The following is a 17,253-nucleotide window of genomic DNA, read 5'->3' as shown; positions in this document are numbered from 1 at the left end:
CAACAGACAATTTTTGGGGATACCTTCAACAAGCTTTTCAGCCTTTGGAATAAGATCAGGATTGCTTTGCAGGAATTTGTTTTTATCTTGAAGGTCATCTAAAAATGGAAAAATAAAGGTTAAGTCAAGCCTTTTGTAAGAATGAAAATAACCCTTAAGAAAGTGGCTTTGTCTTAAGATCTGCCTTCTAATAGAAAACAAACAAATAAGTAAACCTCAAAATTACAACGTCTTTTAAAAACATTTCAATGGTTTAACTTTTTTCAGTGGAGTCTTTATAACTCGAATGTCTCCTCAACTCGAACAAGCTTTCTTGTTCCTTCAGTTAACAATGCCTCTTAACTTCCTTAACTCAAACAAAGTGTGTTCGAATTATGGAGATTCAACTATATCATTTTTTTGCAAATTATTAATGATATTTTATAAAATATAATGAAGAAACAAAACAAATCTACCTGGGAGTTTATTTTCTTTAGGATCCAGAAGTTCTTCTATCTTCATTGCGGTTAAGTATTGGCTATAGAAACAATATTAAAAAAATGATGAAATGGACATGGTAATATGGTGATTATTACAACCAGGGCAAACCTAAAATTCAGCATTTAAAAGGATCATAGTACTTTCCCACGATATTAAGATATTGAAATGAACATTGTAATATGATGATTATATTTTAAACCAAGATAAAACTGAAATTTCATCCAGAAAGGACCATACCCTTTTAACGCCACACCGCACTAGTTTATGGCTAAACATTTAGGGTAAGGACTTAGAAATGGCATTTGATAGCATGGTACATAACATCGAGCTTGTTACAGGCCTCCAATTCTGGATAAGGGTTACAAATGATGGTTGTTAAAGGGATTGTTGCCAATGGTGAGATATTTTAATGCTAATGCTAGAGAAAATAACCCAGCTGAATTTTTCCTTACCTTATTAGTAAGGCAAATGGTGCGGAAATTTTGGGAATTGGTCAAAAAAATCTGGAGACATATTCACCTCAATGAGACATCTTTTTCTTCCACCTCATTGACCAAACTCCTCAAAAGAGTATCTTTTTTATCACTAAACGAAAAATAAAATTGCAACCAAAACATCAGCCAATAAATCATTATTATTTCCATGAAAACAGAAAAAAAATTTCGGAGCATTTTTTTCAGAATGTTATTACTGCAATAAGGTACTTTTTACTTGTATCAAAACGCTTAAAAAAAAAAATTGACAAAAAAATGATCAGTTATTAGAAAACCTTACTTAACAAAACTCCCTTTACAGTACAAAATAACCAACATACCTATACAGTGACGATGCTTCGTGTGCTTTCATTGGTACCAAACGTTGAAAAATGTCAGGTCCTGCAACATCTTTATCGTTGTAAAGGAACGGAACTGGTTTGACAATGTCAACTCCCTTGATTTGATCCATTTCAGAAATGTCAGGTATCTTCATGTGGTAGATAAAGTCATTGTTCTTCTTTGCATCTTCATATCTTTGTAAAATAAGAAAAATCTTATCAGAAGTGAAATTCTTAAGGAATGCTTTATCTAAATAATTGAAAGTCTGTATACTTAAAGACATTGAGCTCTTAAGGGAAACAAGCAACATGCTGAATGGACCTACCTAATGATTAACATCAGATGAAAATAAGAAAAAAGTGACAATAATTGTACAAAAATTCAGAATGGAAAAATAAAGCTTGAGTGTTGAATAATGTAAAATGGTAAAAAGGAATTTCCCCAAATACGAAAATCACTTAAACCATTCAGGCCCAAAAAACCCTATTTTTAGGCAGTTTTTGGATAAGAATTTTCCGAGAAAAACCACTTCAGCCATTCTTTAGAGAATCTTGCCCTCCATCTTTTTACAAAAAATCAGAAAAAAGTAATGACAGGATTTTGCACAAAGTCCAAAAAACCCTATTTTTAGGCAGTTTTTTGCCCAAATTTGCCCAAATATATTTTTTTTTCGAAAATCGGGCTCCGTCACTTTTTAGGAATCATCATTTTGCATCATTGTGCCAAAAAACAGAAAAAAGTAATGAGCCAATCCTGAGAAAAGCTGGTAACAGACGAACGGACGGACGGACGAACATGATTTAATTTAAAGGACCTCCACCGGGGTACCCGGAGGTAGGTCCAAAAAGATGATTAAAAGTTGCAAATTTTCTCTCCTTTATTTTTAACCTTCATAGACTAATTCATTCAAAATTGAGGTATTACTTTAGCCATTTACTTTAGATTATACCCGTTTTTCCTTGAGGGCAATGTTTCTAAAACTTTTTGGAAAAGACCTTATAGTCAATTTTAAAATAATAATTTTTGAAATTAAAATTTTATAAAAAAGACTTGATTCAAAGTGCCACATTGCCAAGCTAAACTTTATCAAATCGCTGTATAAATTCAAGACAGCCTGTAGTCCACTCCGAAAATTTGTGATCAAAATTTGTGGCTGTTTTATTTTTTTGAGTTGCAAAAAAACACCACTTTCCCATAGGAATTTTGTTGCTATTTTTTGAAAGCGTACATGCTGAATTAGGGGGTACAGTTTCGGATATATGGACTTGTCTGTCTTAAAAGTTGTGGTGAAATCTCTTTCAACATACTTTACTTGCACAACATCAGCAATGAAGTTGACTGTTTCATTTGTCTGGCTCTGAAAAAAATGAAAATATGATTCAGTTTTGAAATCACCAGAAGGTTTGTAAGTAACGCGTGCTTAGTTGACGTTTTGTTTTGTGAAAAGTAAACTTATAATTACAGGCTTTTACCTTCGACAATTTCAAAGCTTCAGCAATCTTATCAGAAGCAGCCTTCAAGTAGGTTACTTTTTCACCATATTTTTCTTTGTGGTCTGCATCATTACTCATGTAAACCTGGAAAGAACAAGCAGAAAATGATTGAGTAGACAGTAGTTTGTAGTGTTGTTTGTTGGTATTTCAGAGTTTGTTTGATGATATGGGCTATGTTATTTCATACCAATTTTTTTAAACAAAATTAACATTGTGCAGAAAAAAGTGTAGAAAAAAGAGAGCCATAAATACATACATACACCATACTTCCCTAACATTCTGCCTAGGATACTTGGGATTCAAACAAAATTCATTACAGTGTAAGTCTATGATCGGAACCTTCCCACCACTAATTGGCAGAGTGTAAAGTAAGGCACATTTCGTATTATCAAGAATTTGAATATATGTATACAGAATTTATTCTACATCCTTATAATCATTAGCATAGGATGTGGTCCTTTTTCAAATAAATTGTGTATTATAGAAAGCAGCTCCAAGAAGAAGTATTTACATAAGATATTGTTTCATAGGACTTTATCTTGACTTTAAGTGATTTCATCCACATCTATAAAGTGAGAAGAAAAATATGACATAAAACAATTGAAAGCTAAGGTCAAAAATAGACTTTTGTGTATAATTAACAACATTTCTTCAAAACTGGCTAATTTAATACAATATAGAAAAATGAAATACTTTTTTGACATCAGGGTCCATCTCTGAGGTTCCTGATTTTGAGAACAAATTAATGCACTCATTGAATGTGTCAACAATCTGTAAAGTGACAAAGAGAGAAGATAAGAAAAAATTCTATGAAAATTTGAAGATATGCAAATGAAATTGAATAAAGATTTTCAAATTTGTATTTTGCTTTGTCTCAAGATGATTGTAATGTTTTTCTAGATTTCATCTCCTAAAAGCTCTTTTAATAAAACATTTCAGTATACCTGTGCAGCTATTCGTGCAATGGTTGTAGGATTTTTATTTTCCAAAATAGATTTTTCCAGGATACACTCCACAGCTTGTCCCTGCAAAATCAGATATATTTTAATATGAGCATTATGGTAGAGAATGTCCTTTCCAACTGAGTCTAAATTAATTTCTCACCTATAACCAGATGGTAATTCAAAAAAAGGACAATACAACTTAATCGCCAGTCTCTTTTGCAACAATAAAATAAAGAAAAAGGAAGATGAAAAAGTTATTAAGAAAGTTGAGATCAAGATGAAGAAAAATCGAAAGGGAAAATCATAGGTTCTGGCTATAATAGCCAATACTATTTTACCAGCATAATCTTGATCTTAAGTGAAAGTACATCCTCTGTCATATCAATACATTCGGATAACAAATAGTTGTCCTGAGGAAAGAAAAGACAAAACATAAGAATATTGACAAAATCATGGCTTGTATGGTTTTCTTTAAATTCAAAAATTACTTTGGTGAAACAACATTTGTGAATGAGTTACAAATAACTTTAATTATTAAAGATTAAAAGAACTTGAAGAATACCAACACAATATACCTGAGTGACTTGAAAAAAATCAACAACAAAAATAATGCAAGCAAACCTTCAGGTATTGGAATGCACCAGCAGCAGACTGAAAGTGCTGAACTGCAGTTTTCAAACTCTAAAGAAAAACAAATCACGATTAAAATTTTTTTACAGAATGATGATGGTAATACGACTTAGATTCTATTGAAAGTTTCCTAACAGAGTTTCAAAATTCTAAAATTTTTAACATTTAAAATAAAATTTAACAGTTATTAAAATTCAGTTGAGGATTCAAAATGATAGATTTGTAACCTCGTCAGTTTGTCTCTGTTCCCTAACCGCCAAATGTGAATATAAGGCACCAATATTGAACAGAACACAAGCTTGTTCATAGCGGATATCTTTGTACATAACCGGTTCTCCACTGTACACATCAAACCTATAAACAATTTTCAAATCTAAAGTAAAGAAATTCTACGCATCTTTGTTTTATAAATCAAAATTAATATGCTTAACTTGCAATAAAATCTTGGGTGGATATTTTTTAGACCAAAAGGAAAATGAAAGTGATTATATGTATTACTATTATGTAAGATTGAAAAGATAGTAAAAATTTGGTTGGGTGATAAAGAAATTTTTTTATGCACCTTTTAAACACCATAAAGTGCTATTTAATTGAATAAAAACAGGTTTTTGACTTTAAAAAAAAGTTAGTCTGCTAAAATGTGACAGAGACATAGTCCCTCTTGGCCCCCTGAAAGGGTCATAACTGGTGCCTCTATAGAAGAGGTCCAGGTACATACCAGATAAAGGGAACTGCAGCTTCCCCTCCATCTAGCATTGGAAATCTTGATTGAAGATAATATAATTGTGTAAAATATTTCCGCAAAGTCTTGCATCCTTGAATGTCATATGGAATATTCCCAATACCCTATGAATTAGAATGAGGTTCATCAAATGTAATGAGGTTTACTTAAATGCAAAGTATTGAATCTTTGTCAAGTTGTTTGTCTTTTAAAAAAAAATATTGATGTAGAAAAAGAGCTATTATGCACTAAGTGTATTTGTTAACAGTCATAATAATAATGAAAGTAAGAATTACAGCCAAGAAAAACTAAGAGGTAAGGGTTTATAGTTTTAAAGTTTGAATTCAACAACAGCACCTGCTTGCACCATAGACTTCTCAACCAGCCGCATAAAAAAAACAACAACAAAAACAAACCTTTCTCATATTAGATATCGTTTGGATTTCATTTTTGTATGCGTTTGGATCTTCGTGATAGAAGTTTTGAATGTACTGAAATAAAACAAATGAAGAAAAGAAATAGAAGAAAGCAATACAGAACTGTTGATAAAGCTGGACGAAGGCCAAAACTCACCTTTCCAAAAAAAAAAGTTTAATAACTGAACCCAAAACTAGCGAAACCAATCCAAAAAAAAAAATATACAAGAAAATCAATGGTAAAGATCATTGATGGAAATAGTTCAAAACAAATTCTAGTGTAAGTCTAGTGTAAAAACTGCCACTTAGTACACATCCACACACCTAAATAACCATATCCACCATTCGACATACACATTATAAAAGACAAATCCAATAAGATGACAAATCAAAAGTTTTGACCCTTGTTGCCGAACTGACTTATGTACCAAGAAGAAAACAGGGTCACCTGCGACACAGGTTGGCTGAAGTGGTCATCAGCAGCAATTTTCTTCCATAACATACAATAAGGTAAATAAAAACAAAAATTGACAAGTCCAAAGCAAGTAAAAAAAATTCATATCATGAAAAATTCAATAGACTATCACAAAATAATTTTGAGTTGGCGCCAAACTCTTTGAGAAAGGAATGTTTACCAAACAATTTCTTCAAAACTCTCTGTATTCCTGATTTGCTTGCACCTTGTGCCAGCATTCTCCTATACAGACAGTGTCAAGACTCAATAAAACTACAAGCTCGAAATCAAATGCTACAGTTTTTGGCAGTTTGTATAAAATTGTTTGATTCCCGTCATCCGACCGACCCTAATTTTTCATCAGAAATAACAGACGGAGGGTCAGAAAGCCGGATTGCCACTAGGCTAGGCAAGGTTTAACTGCTAGGCTAGAACTCCTTCGTCACCCTCCAATTGCAATGATTTTATCATACAGTGGGCGGCCTGTGAGCAGAATTCTTCGAAATACGTCTGGAATCCAGCTATTTCCCGATTTTTTACCCGTTTTTTATTTTACGGACTGAATGGAACGACTTTGAATCAAATCACACCCAGCGCTTTCTCTCATTCTTCTAAAAACAAGCATAATGTGCAGAGGGGTCTGAACTCCCTATTTTTATTTCATCCCCCTATATATGTATCCCACTTATTTTAAAACGAGCCTGCACTATTTTCAGCAGCATTCCACCAGTCATTCAAAACCAAAAACATTGAAATTTGATTTGACCAAAAGTTGTTATCCCCCTAATTTTACTTGAACCCCCTAAAATCTCAAACAGGCTAGCTCTAAAGCTCTAAAACAGCATCTAATGATATGAAAACCAGAATATGATTCTCCAACAGTTCTTCAATGGGAATCAAAACTATAAAGTGCACTTACAAACATCAATATGCCAGATCTAACAAAATTAATAACGGCACTGCCATCATTGACAATAAAACAAAAGATTTTCTGTTAAGAACCTTGTAAACTTTCTAACAACTTCCATCGAAATGATCTATCACAGTCTACCATTTTAGCACGGTCCGAAGATTGAGCCGAGAACGCTGGCAGAACGCCCATGAGTTCCCACGCAGGTGAAAAACTTTAATCTGTCAATCATTTTCTCAAGCAAAGAGCATGTGAAGAGATTCTAGCTTTACGATAGTGCCGCGGATCATCAGTGGATAGTATTCAATTATCATTATCCCTTTATTTTCATTCCTAGAACTTTTGCAAAAAATAGAATAGTTGTATTTTTACTGCTCTATTCACATACTGAATTTGAGAGATCTTCTATGTGGTGTTTTTTCGCAAACTTCTAAAAACTGATTTTTGTCCCGCTTTGACAGGACTTTAGCTTAAACTACTTGCATGCAGCATAGGGTACAAAATCCAAATATGCGTTCTTCGTAATTTTTGTATGAAGAGTTAGGTCTATACTGTCAAACCCTCCATTTTATTAGAAAAATCTCCTATCTCCCTATAAAGCACTTAAAAAAGGGGGTTCACACTATGGGCAAGACGAAGATATTGGATGTAGGACGAGTCATGTTATCATGCCTGGTATTTTTACACAGTTGCTTTTGACGTGCTTTTCTCGCCGCCATCTTGTTTTAGAATGAGAATTATTTTCGGTCCCAGTTCACATGGAAATTTTTTCATCCAATCAGATGCGTGATTTCACTTTCGCTTTCTCTAGTCCAATAAGACTGTGGGATTTGAGTCATGTGACATCTCTATTGAAAAAACCCGCGCGAAATAAAATAGAAATACAGGAGGTCACACTACTGGCTACAGGAGCTGAAAGCAAACAATTAAGGCCAATATTTTTGGTTTTTCTGAAGGACAAAAGGTATAGGAAGCTTTACAGTACTGAAGGAGGGATAAGGCTGGGACTATCTATTTAAAAGATATGGACAAAAAAGGCACTTTTTTGGGTGATAATTAAGATTTTACTTAGAAACTTTAATTCTCTCTTACCCCCGTCCCAGGCCGCCTTATAAGCGAAGGAAGCATGTTGGCTACCCCTACTGAAAATTTCAGATCAAAACAAACAAGGAATTAATTTCTGTAACTCGATGAAAATTGGAAAAAGCTGGTTTTTGACTGTTTCTGATCCTAAAGTGCTATTTTTTGGTAAAAGCTATGCAATTTATGTTTGGATTTCTAGAAAGCTTACCCATTCATTGTCAATATATTTTTTATTTGAAACTAGTTGCCTCATGGAATAAGTACTAGTTATTGCATGACTTCGAGTGCAATATGAGAAATATTTTACGAGTTCCGAGATTTTTAAGGCGAGGAAAAATATTGGTAAAATCTGTTTTAATAATTACATCTGTATATTCACTGAGAGGATTGCTTGACAAGCAACATACCTGGAATTGTGGTGACAAGAAAGAAGACATTCTTCAAATAGCAATATTTTTCTTACTTAATTTTCACTGTAACATGTTCTTCCTCATTTTTTCCAATTTTTTTGCACATGATAGTTTATGCTAAATATTTCATCTCTATTTTGAAAGTAGTAGTAAGTAATATCCCTTGGTTTATTGTAAAATATTCTCCTTTTTGTAAAGGTGAAGCGTGATGCTACAGATCAAATCTGTGTTTTGACTGGACTCACCAACCTTTATAATTATAAGGGTACAGTCTGTTTATTGTGACAAAATTTTTAAATCAAAATCCCCTGAGTGTGTCATTGTTTCCTTCTTGAATGATAATTATAAGTTATCCATTTTATTAGAGGAGAAGGACTATAAAATAATGTTGCGAATGGTGGGATTTTTGGAAAGACTGCAGGGAACATAAAAGAAAACTGCTCGTTTGCCTTTACATATACAGCGTTTGCACATCATTAAATGTTTTGCTTGCGTTCCAGAACCAGAGCCTCCTCGAAAAAAGGGGTAGCTTGATCGATCGACGCTCTCTAAAAAGGGTATCCAGAATGAACGACGCATGCAAGTCGCTCAATAAAAGTAAGTTTATTCGAGAACCGCATGGTGAAAATTTTAGTTTTGAACGTTCATTCGACGGCAAATTTTTCAGAGATTACCTTCATGCAGATTTCTATTTCTTTATTAGCATGAACTTTTTACAAGCTATTTTCGCTAATGGAACAAAAAATAAATAAATGAAAAAATATTAAGTAATTTACAGATTATAAAACAACTATAGTGTACAATTCAATAAAAAAAAAAAAAAAATTAATAATGATAATATTAAATTGAATAAAAAGTAGTAAATGAATAATAAATAAATAAATAAAATATGCTTTATTCAATAATTAAAAACTCTAAAATCAAAAGACTAAGATCAAAAAGAGCTAGATTTAGGCAGATTCGAGAAGTCTAGTAGTATATTGAAGCTGAATGTGATTTCTCTGGATTTAACTAAAGATATGAATTGTTATAGGCATACTATAAATAAGTATAGATTATATGAAAAAGGTATAAAATAAAATATATATTTATAAAAAATATACAACTTGGTATTAGTAAAAACTTCGTTCTAAAAATCAGAGGATTAATATTTATGACTAAAGAATAATAAGGATTAGAATAGAGTCGCACAGAACGATGCATGGCGAGAAAAACTAAAAGTATTTCAAACAAGAAAGAAAAAGACCTAAATTTGGCTATAAAGTAACTCTTAAAATTCGTTAAAATTTAGGGATAATAATTTCTCTTCAAATTTATCACATTCTACAATATTCACTAGAGATTTCATCGGCCCAAAAGTTTGCGCCGCGGGCAGAAAAACGAAAGAATAAAAGTGATTGAAAACCGTCCCTCGATCGGACTACACTGTCCCTCGATCGAGAGACGCGCGTATCCAGAATGAGCGACGTAGTTCGATCGGGTGACGTCCCCCGATCCGGGTAAAATGCCGTACTGAAAACAACCGCGTGTTATGTGTAGTTTCAAATTATGACCTTTAAACACTGACCCAAAATGACGCATGTAATGATAAACAAAGTCAGAATGCCGTGAATGCGCTAGAAATTGCTCGTAAAAATTGGCAATAATAAAGTTTTTGAACAAAGGAAAAATTTCTGACTTTCATGAAAGCTATTGATGATTTTGTGGTAAAAAAGTCTTTTATTTGGTATGAATTTGCACAGAATTAGAGGCAATTCCACCATTTACATTTCTTACTTGGGTACTGAGATAGGGAAATTGATCTACTATCAGCCTCAGGCTATCATGTGAAGGCATTTAAAAGCTGACAAAAACAACAAATAAAAAGAGGGTTTTATAAACTCGAAAAATTACCTGCTGAAGTGGCTTTTCCAAAGCATTTTCGATTGATGCTGGCTCCTTTAGATCAAAATTGATCATCCGCGGTTTTGGGCAGCCTTCCATTGTCTTTTCTTTACTAGCAATAAGGATTTTACTTCATATTTCTGGATGATTTCAAGGAAAAGTTCCCTCAGAAAAATCTGCCATCTTGAAAAAATTGTATTTTTGTAAAACCAAATCGTCAACTAACCTGATACGTAACCATTACGTAATGCTTCTTATAATCGAATCGGATTGGTTTAGTAGACAACCTGGTAACTGTGGAAAATTTGAGCGCGAAAATCAAGAACATGCGCTCAAAAAACGAAAGCGTTTTCAAAATTTCAAAACCTTTGCCGGTTCTGCCACCAAGAGTTTATCTGGTTTACCGTTTATCTAATCTAGGTACGAAGGTAAACAGGATACCCACAGGCACAGGGCAGGTAGGAGCAGTTATTAGTATGTTTTTATTATTATTTAAACCATTTAATTAAGAATGGAATGAGTTTTTCTTTTATTCTAGGAATATTTTTGGGCTGATGTAGAGGATCAGGAAGGAGGATGTCATGTCAGTCTAGCAAAAAGTTAATTCTTCTTTCAGAAAAAAGACTATAATTTGTTTACCTTTATTCTTGCAGCTTCCCAACATCCAAGCTCTCAAACATCACAAGTCAAATGAAATTACTTTCGATTTCCCATAGAAATTATATGCAATGAAAAATCCAGGGGTCAAAATAAATGAAGACTTTCTTTTCCGCACAAGATTTCTTTGCTTATAACGAATTATTACTTTTCAATATATTTGTTAAATATAATTTTTGATTACAAAAATACTTTACATTGTATTTAAAGTTTAAAAAAGACGATTCTACTTAGTTCTTTGTTTTCATGTCTAACCCCCGTCTCAAAAGAAGTCCCAGAATCCCAAGATTTTGGCAGTCGGGCGTTCAAAACAAAAGCGTTTTTATTTTTCCGCCCACTTACGAATTTTTCTTTAAAATAGGCATTTAAAATATCAAATTTAAAAATAATAGTATAAAACCTTATTTTCTACCATATAGTCCTTCTTCTAAAACAAAAAAACAAAATACATTAGGAAAATGAAGAAATTACGAGTGTTATCAAGCCACCCAAAATGAACTTTCATTCGCGCGTCATTGAATTGTTGTATACGTCACGATCTAATGTCAACCATTGTCCAATCACGTAAACAGTCAGTAATAATCTGAGATGAGAACAATAACATTATGACATCACACAAATAAATTACGCTGGGAAAGTCCGCGAGGACAACACGCGGTCTTAACTCTTAACATTTTTCCATCGCAAGTTTGGGGGGGGGAAACAAAAGTACTCTATATTTTACGTATGGGGAAGTGTAACAAAGATTTACAAGATAGAAAAGTTTCGTTTTAGGGTAAAGAATCAGTATTGTGAATTTAATCGAGTTTCTATTTTGCAATTTTTCTACATAGCCAAATAAAGGTTTTTCTATTGTTCTTGCTCGATTGCCTCTAAGGATAAGTTCCAAAAGAATGAGGGTATTGAGACATAATATGAGGAATTTGCGGGAAAACGAATTTTAACATTTCTCTAGGCTGCATGTTGAATATATAGCTAGTCGTTTGGGAGAACGTGACGACCTATTGTCTATCTGTCTATCTATCTAAATATTTAAATAACATCAGGCCGGAAGGCCCATTCTTGCTACATATAAAAATACAATGATAGTCCTGTAAAAACCTTTATTACACGTTGAACTATAAAAACAAATAAAAGAAAGCCTGAGAGGGAGTTGAGAATTTAAGGTATATGTAAAAGTTTGGAATTCTGACAAAAATTGTGGTTTTCAGACTGACAATCTTAGATTGAGATTAGTGCCAAAATCGAGATTGAACTTATGATAATAACGAATGAAATTTTAAATATCTTGAATACAATAAAATGTTAAATTATGATTATAAATAGTAAATAAATATAGTGAAAACTTTTTACTAGAAGTATTACTAGAAAATAGTTAATTTTTCTTAAAATGTTCAATAAGTTTAGTTCTGAAGAGATCCTCTTTTGTGATCTTTCTCAAATCAGTTGATAAATTGCTATTGACTCAGGTCTGCATATTAAATTACTCCAGCCAATTTCTGTGTTTGTGCTAGATGGAGAATGAGATGACAGCTGCTCGCGGTTTGCTTTTGACCACTGGATTCCACTAGTTTTCTACAAGTTTCTACCCGTTTCTACTAGTTTTTCATTGGTTTCCACTGGTTTGCACAAGCTTCAGGTTTTAGATTTAACAGAATTTAAAGCTCAGGAAAGAGTGATATTTTCAGGCTTTCTACTTTATTTAATCATATATTTTGGGAGGGGTGTGATGGCTTCCAGGTTATATTTTCAACCTAGTTAGACCATTCACAAGCTTTTTGGATCCTCAAGTCTTAAGCCTTATGCTAAAACTCAGAGTTAAAACCCTACTTCCTTAAGTTAAGGCACTTAAAAACTACTAGCAATTTTTAAAATTTGGCTGGGAAATCCCTTTGTGTCAACGTTGTAATTCTTGAAATTTTATTAAATGCACTATATATGAGGTAAACACAGCTAAGTCAGACTACCTTACAATAAAATGAATTTTTTTCTTGCAAATCGGCAATTTTCTTAGCAGTTCCTGCCTCATTATACATCCTTGTCTGGCAGAATTAAATCTGATAATTTAGGCAGTACAGCCTAAAGGCAGTTAGATTCCCTTTTCTTTTTGATTTTAATTGACATCTTTACTCGGTGAAGGAGAACTTTCAAGTGACTCAAACTGTTTATCCTTACCTTTAGAGAATAAGACATAAAATTTAATTACTCTTCAACTACCATTAAGAGACAGTTCAGATTGTCCTTTATCAATTATACTTAAAAATATAGAAAAATGATTTAGGTGGATAATGAGTAAATATTCAAGAATCTCTGTCCCTATGAGGGAGAGTCAGTTAGAGTGCAAAAATTAGAAGTTTTTGAAAAATGTTGACAGTTCACCTTCATCAAGTAAAGATTTGAAAAGAAACTTTATAAGAGAAAACAATCAGATTGTAAGGTCCAGCAGGTTTGACCAGCTACTTTATTGAGAGTTTAAAAGTTAATTCTTTGGCTACTTTGTCAAACACCAAAACATAAGTTGAATGTGGTACATTGGAGGAAAACTAAGTGAATAGGCTTTTCATTATTGAATCTTAAGCTAATACTCTATTTCATTAGAATACATTTAACTAGATTTTTATTAATACAAAATATATTGATGTTGATGTCAATAATTATTTACATTTTCATAAAATAAAGGTCATAAAGATAAAAATACAAAAGATCAAGGAGCAATCATGATTTTGGCCATGTGATCAGCTTTGCAAATTCTAAAGTAGTAGAAAAAATAAATGTGTGATAATTTCAGTAAAAGCCTTATTCTGCTATCAATAAGCATTCTATTTGGTAATAACTTTATGAATTTAAAGCATTTATGATTTGGAAAGCACTGATATAAGAACTTTTGTCTGACAGAATCTTTTATACAAATTAAACAAAAGTACTAAGAGTTTAGTTCTTATATCAAGTTTTAAATTGGCGGGAGACTTGGCTTGAGTTTCCAGGAAGCATTGATGTCAAAAAGTCCGAGTGGTTGCGTTGACATTCTTATAGGCAAAGAATTTCGACATTATTTTCTTGTAAATTCATCACCAGTCCCCTCAACAAGGAAGGAGACAAGAAGTGTTTCCTTGGATGCTGGAAACCCAAAAACAGTCAAAAGTTGGCTGCACTGTTAAGGGTTGATAGGTGTATTCTGATAATTAGTATAAGTCTTACCATGAAACTCAATTTTTCCGTTCCCGTCTAAATCTGCTTCATTGAGCATTTCATTAAGATCTTCGTCAGATAAGTCTTCACCAATACGTTTCATACAGATTTTCAATTCTTCTTTTGTTATTGTACCATCCCCGTCTTGATCAAAGAATTTGAAGGCCTGTGATGGGAAAAAATTAGTACGTTTATTATAGTGTATGTAGAATCTAGACCAATTTTCTCACTGAGAGACTTGATTAAACCAAGATCACTCTAAGATAGAACCGTTTGCTTGTTGAAAATAGGCTTCTAATTTATACTGAATTTCGAGTGATTTAATTCATGGGCTTGAAAAAATCAAAGATAACTTTTACCTCTTTAATTTCACAGTTCAGATCATTGTTTGCACTTTTGCGTGTCATCATGCTCATGAATGCTGGGTAATCGAGTGTACCATCTGCTGATGTATCTGTATCCTCCAACATTTCTTTGATGTCTGCCTCGCTTACCCGTTGTCCCAATGACGTCATCATGTCTTGTAACTCGTGGACAGATATGGTGCCATCACCGTCACGATCGAATAACGTGAATGTGTCACGGATGTCATTCAGCTGGTCTTGTGTTAGGTTTGTATAATGACTCTAAGAATAATATAGTGTTAAATTTATATTCTAATACTAAAGCAATTTTAATTTATCTTCGGTATAAAGGAAATATTTAGTGAAACGATCGCATTATTTTCAATGGTTTAAGAATTTGAATAAGTTTGGCAAACGACCGGGACAAGTTTACAGACACGACGATGTCATATATACATGAACAAATTTATCAGGTGTTTTTCAGTACAGAACCCTGATTTAGACGGCCGAGCCATAAAAAGCTAATTATCAAAAGTTCAAAACAACAAAAGCGCAACAACTTAACCGAGGGCCAGCTCCTCCTCATTGAAAAGACAAACAATATTCTATAGCATACCCTTTTTCTTCGTGGTTTTTTATCATGTATCTGTTTCTTGCGATTACTTTCAATTGTCGCATGAAGAATATCCAAATATTCTCGAAAATTGACTGTATTTTTAAATGATATATTTTCCATAAGGCATGTTATGTCATTTTCTTTAGGCTTTGGGATGAGTGATCTCAATGTTGTCACCATTTGTTTTCTAGTGATGTGACCTCTGTTCCTTTTGTCAAAATACTCGAAAACTTCTTTGAAGTCTGCAATGTCGTCACGAGTGAAGATTGAATACGCCTGAATTTTGAGAAAAAGGTAAGAATACTTTTAAGTTTCAATGTTCTGGAGATTGGGCATTGAACACTGATCTTCCACAGAAATCCTGGATATCCAATCTCAAAAATACTAGATCTTTTAATATCTGCTCTCTTTTAATTGCTTACTAACCTTGCTTATCAGTAGCGTAGACAAAGGGGGCGCAAAATTTATGTAGGAGAGCAGATTTTTATGACACAGTAATGATCTTTTTATACTATGAATAGATAATTACAGTGTCGTAAAAATCTGCTCTCCTACACAAATTTTGCGCCCCTCCTATCTACGCTACTGCTTATCTTCTTTTGAACAGAACATTTATTCGTTTATCCAGTTATCCGAAAAACTCAAACTTATTGATACTTGCCTCGTTTTCAAACTGGTGATATTTTATAACATCACACGGTAACACAATCAAGAGTTCGCTCATTATCGATTCTTAAATGTTCCCTTTAATAGCTTTGTATCTACATCTTCTCACATTTAAGTCAAAGAACTTCATAGATTTATCATGGAAATTTATCTGATTCTAAAAATCATATACGTCTTTTCAAAGAGACTTCCATAACTCTGAAATTAGATACCTATTATAATTGTTGAAATTTCCCAAGCCAAATTTAATTTACACTATTGAAAAGTAAACTCACCATTGTTTTTCAAATGAATGATTCTTTGAATAATTTCCAGCCTCTTTTCGCTTGATGGTTATCAGGACCTGTCTAACTGATCTTAATGTCTCGCAAGAGAAATTTACTACTTTTTACTGCAAGAGCTTATTTTCCTTTAGTCTTTAATGTACAGCCTATTTTATTGTTATCTAATTAGTTTTTCATTATAAGCTAGTATTAGCTTAATTAATTCGATGCGTTTTTTTGTCTTTTCTCTAATAAGCAATATGGCTTCTTTTAAAGTACTATATGACGAACGATTTTATAAGCATTACATAACTCGATAAGTAAACAACAGTTAATGCTTGTAAACCTGCAAATTCTCTCACGGCCGTGGGGTCAAGGCCCCTTTAGCTACCTGGGCTACATTTTTCTTCTGTTCAAAACTTTAATATTTTTCGATACCGTGAAAAATTGAGATCAATTTTTGAGACCTAAAAACATCAAATTGAATTATCTCAGGTTTGGTAAAACCTAAATAGGTCATATTTTTGATTGTTGGGAAGCTCTTTTAAAGATTTATCTTTCCAACGAGATTTCGAAATCGTAGGTTCGGTAGATTACGTAATCGAAAAAAATATTCGGAATGAAATTTGTTTTACTGTATTGTATTTCTGTTTCATTAATAAGCTTTAGCCCTTTGAAATCAAAAGATTTGACTGCATGATGTTCTTATAAGTTTGTTTTCCAGTTTTCCAGTGTGCTAGTGAAAGACAAACCCCGTGCGATTCAAATACATTAGAATGTTTGTGTTGAAAATACCTATTTTCAAAAAGAGCGATATAGATGGTATATAAATTAGACTGTTTAGCTGGCCAACGAGTATAAGATTACTTTTACTTTCCCGAATGAGCTTATAATAACATATCTTCTTTGAGCAATTTAAGATCCGACTTAAAGTTCGACATTACCCCTCTAACGTTATTTTTCGATTTTAGAAGGGGCATTTATTTGACGGGCTGTTTAAAAGAGGAGCCCGTTTAACGTCCCGTTTTAAGATTTGTCTGATACGTAGACATCGTGATCTTTCAGTCACGGTCATCAATTTCAAACGCATACCTTAGGCGTACAAACTCAATAATTCCTCGATCGTTCAAGCACATCCAAGAAGTAGTTACCGCAAATTTCGTTTAAAACTTTTCACCTTTCCTAATTGAGAATTGTGAAAAATATTTTCCTTCAAAATTTGTAAAATTTAATGTTGACTTTCTACATACTAAACGATGGTTTTTATTCACAAGAGTC

At 32.9% G+C, this 17,253-nt stretch overlaps 2 protein-coding genes across 2 annotated transcripts in view; both read right to left on the bottom strand.

The window, feature by feature from the left end:
* The window catches only part of LOC136805041 (uncharacterized), a 39,739-nt gene extending 29,271 nt beyond the window's left edge, over window positions 1–10,468 (bottom strand). The window contains exons 1-15 of the mRNA XM_067061580.1: window positions 10,250–10,468; window positions 5,500–5,574; window positions 5,081–5,208; window positions 4,590–4,716; window positions 4,354–4,413; window positions 4,071–4,142; window positions 3,733–3,813; window positions 3,482–3,559; window positions 3,300–3,353; window positions 2,768–2,872; window positions 2,603–2,652; window positions 1,295–1,489; window positions 1,000–1,065; window positions 456–517; window positions 24–98 (exon numbers count right to left, since the gene is read on the bottom strand). Coding sequence (XP_066917681.1) covers window positions 24–98; window positions 456–517; window positions 1,000–1,065; window positions 1,295–1,489; window positions 2,603–2,652; window positions 2,768–2,872; window positions 3,300–3,353; window positions 3,482–3,559; window positions 3,733–3,813; window positions 4,071–4,142; window positions 4,354–4,413; window positions 4,590–4,716; window positions 5,081–5,208; window positions 5,500–5,574; window positions 10,250–10,339 — 1,318 coding nt within the window. The 5' untranslated portion in view covers window positions 10,340–10,468. The remainder of the gene's footprint in view (window positions 1–23; window positions 99–455; window positions 518–999; window positions 1,066–1,294; window positions 1,490–2,602; window positions 2,653–2,767; window positions 2,873–3,299; window positions 3,354–3,481; window positions 3,560–3,732; window positions 3,814–4,070; window positions 4,143–4,353; window positions 4,414–4,589; window positions 4,717–5,080; window positions 5,209–5,499; window positions 5,575–10,249) is intronic.
* A 3,012-nt stretch (window positions 10,469–13,480) lies between these two features.
* Window positions 13,481–16,122, bottom strand: LOC136805103 (calmodulin-like). Its single transcript, XM_067061664.1, has 5 exons — window positions 15,988–16,122; window positions 15,047–15,322; window positions 14,446–14,712; window positions 14,096–14,252; window positions 13,481–13,647 (listed from the first exon to the last, which is right to left on the bottom strand). Exons 1-5 carry the CDS (start codon window positions 15,988–15,990, stop codon window positions 13,613–13,615), a joined length of 738 nt encoding a protein of 245 aa, XP_066917765.1. The 5' UTR covers window positions 15,991–16,122; the 3' UTR covers window positions 13,481–13,612.
* Between the last annotated feature and the right edge of the window lie 1,131 nt (window positions 16,123–17,253).

This window comes from Clytia hemisphaerica, unplaced genomic scaffold (genome assembly GCF_902728285.1).
Source record: "Clytia hemisphaerica strain Z4C2 unplaced genomic scaffold, Clytia hemisphaerica genome assembly, whole genome shotgun sequence".
In the NCBI taxonomy this organism is placed as follows: domain Eukaryota; kingdom Metazoa; phylum Cnidaria; class Hydrozoa; order Leptothecata; family Clytiidae; genus Clytia; species Clytia hemisphaerica.
This window is presented reverse-complemented; position numbering and strand designations above follow the sequence as displayed.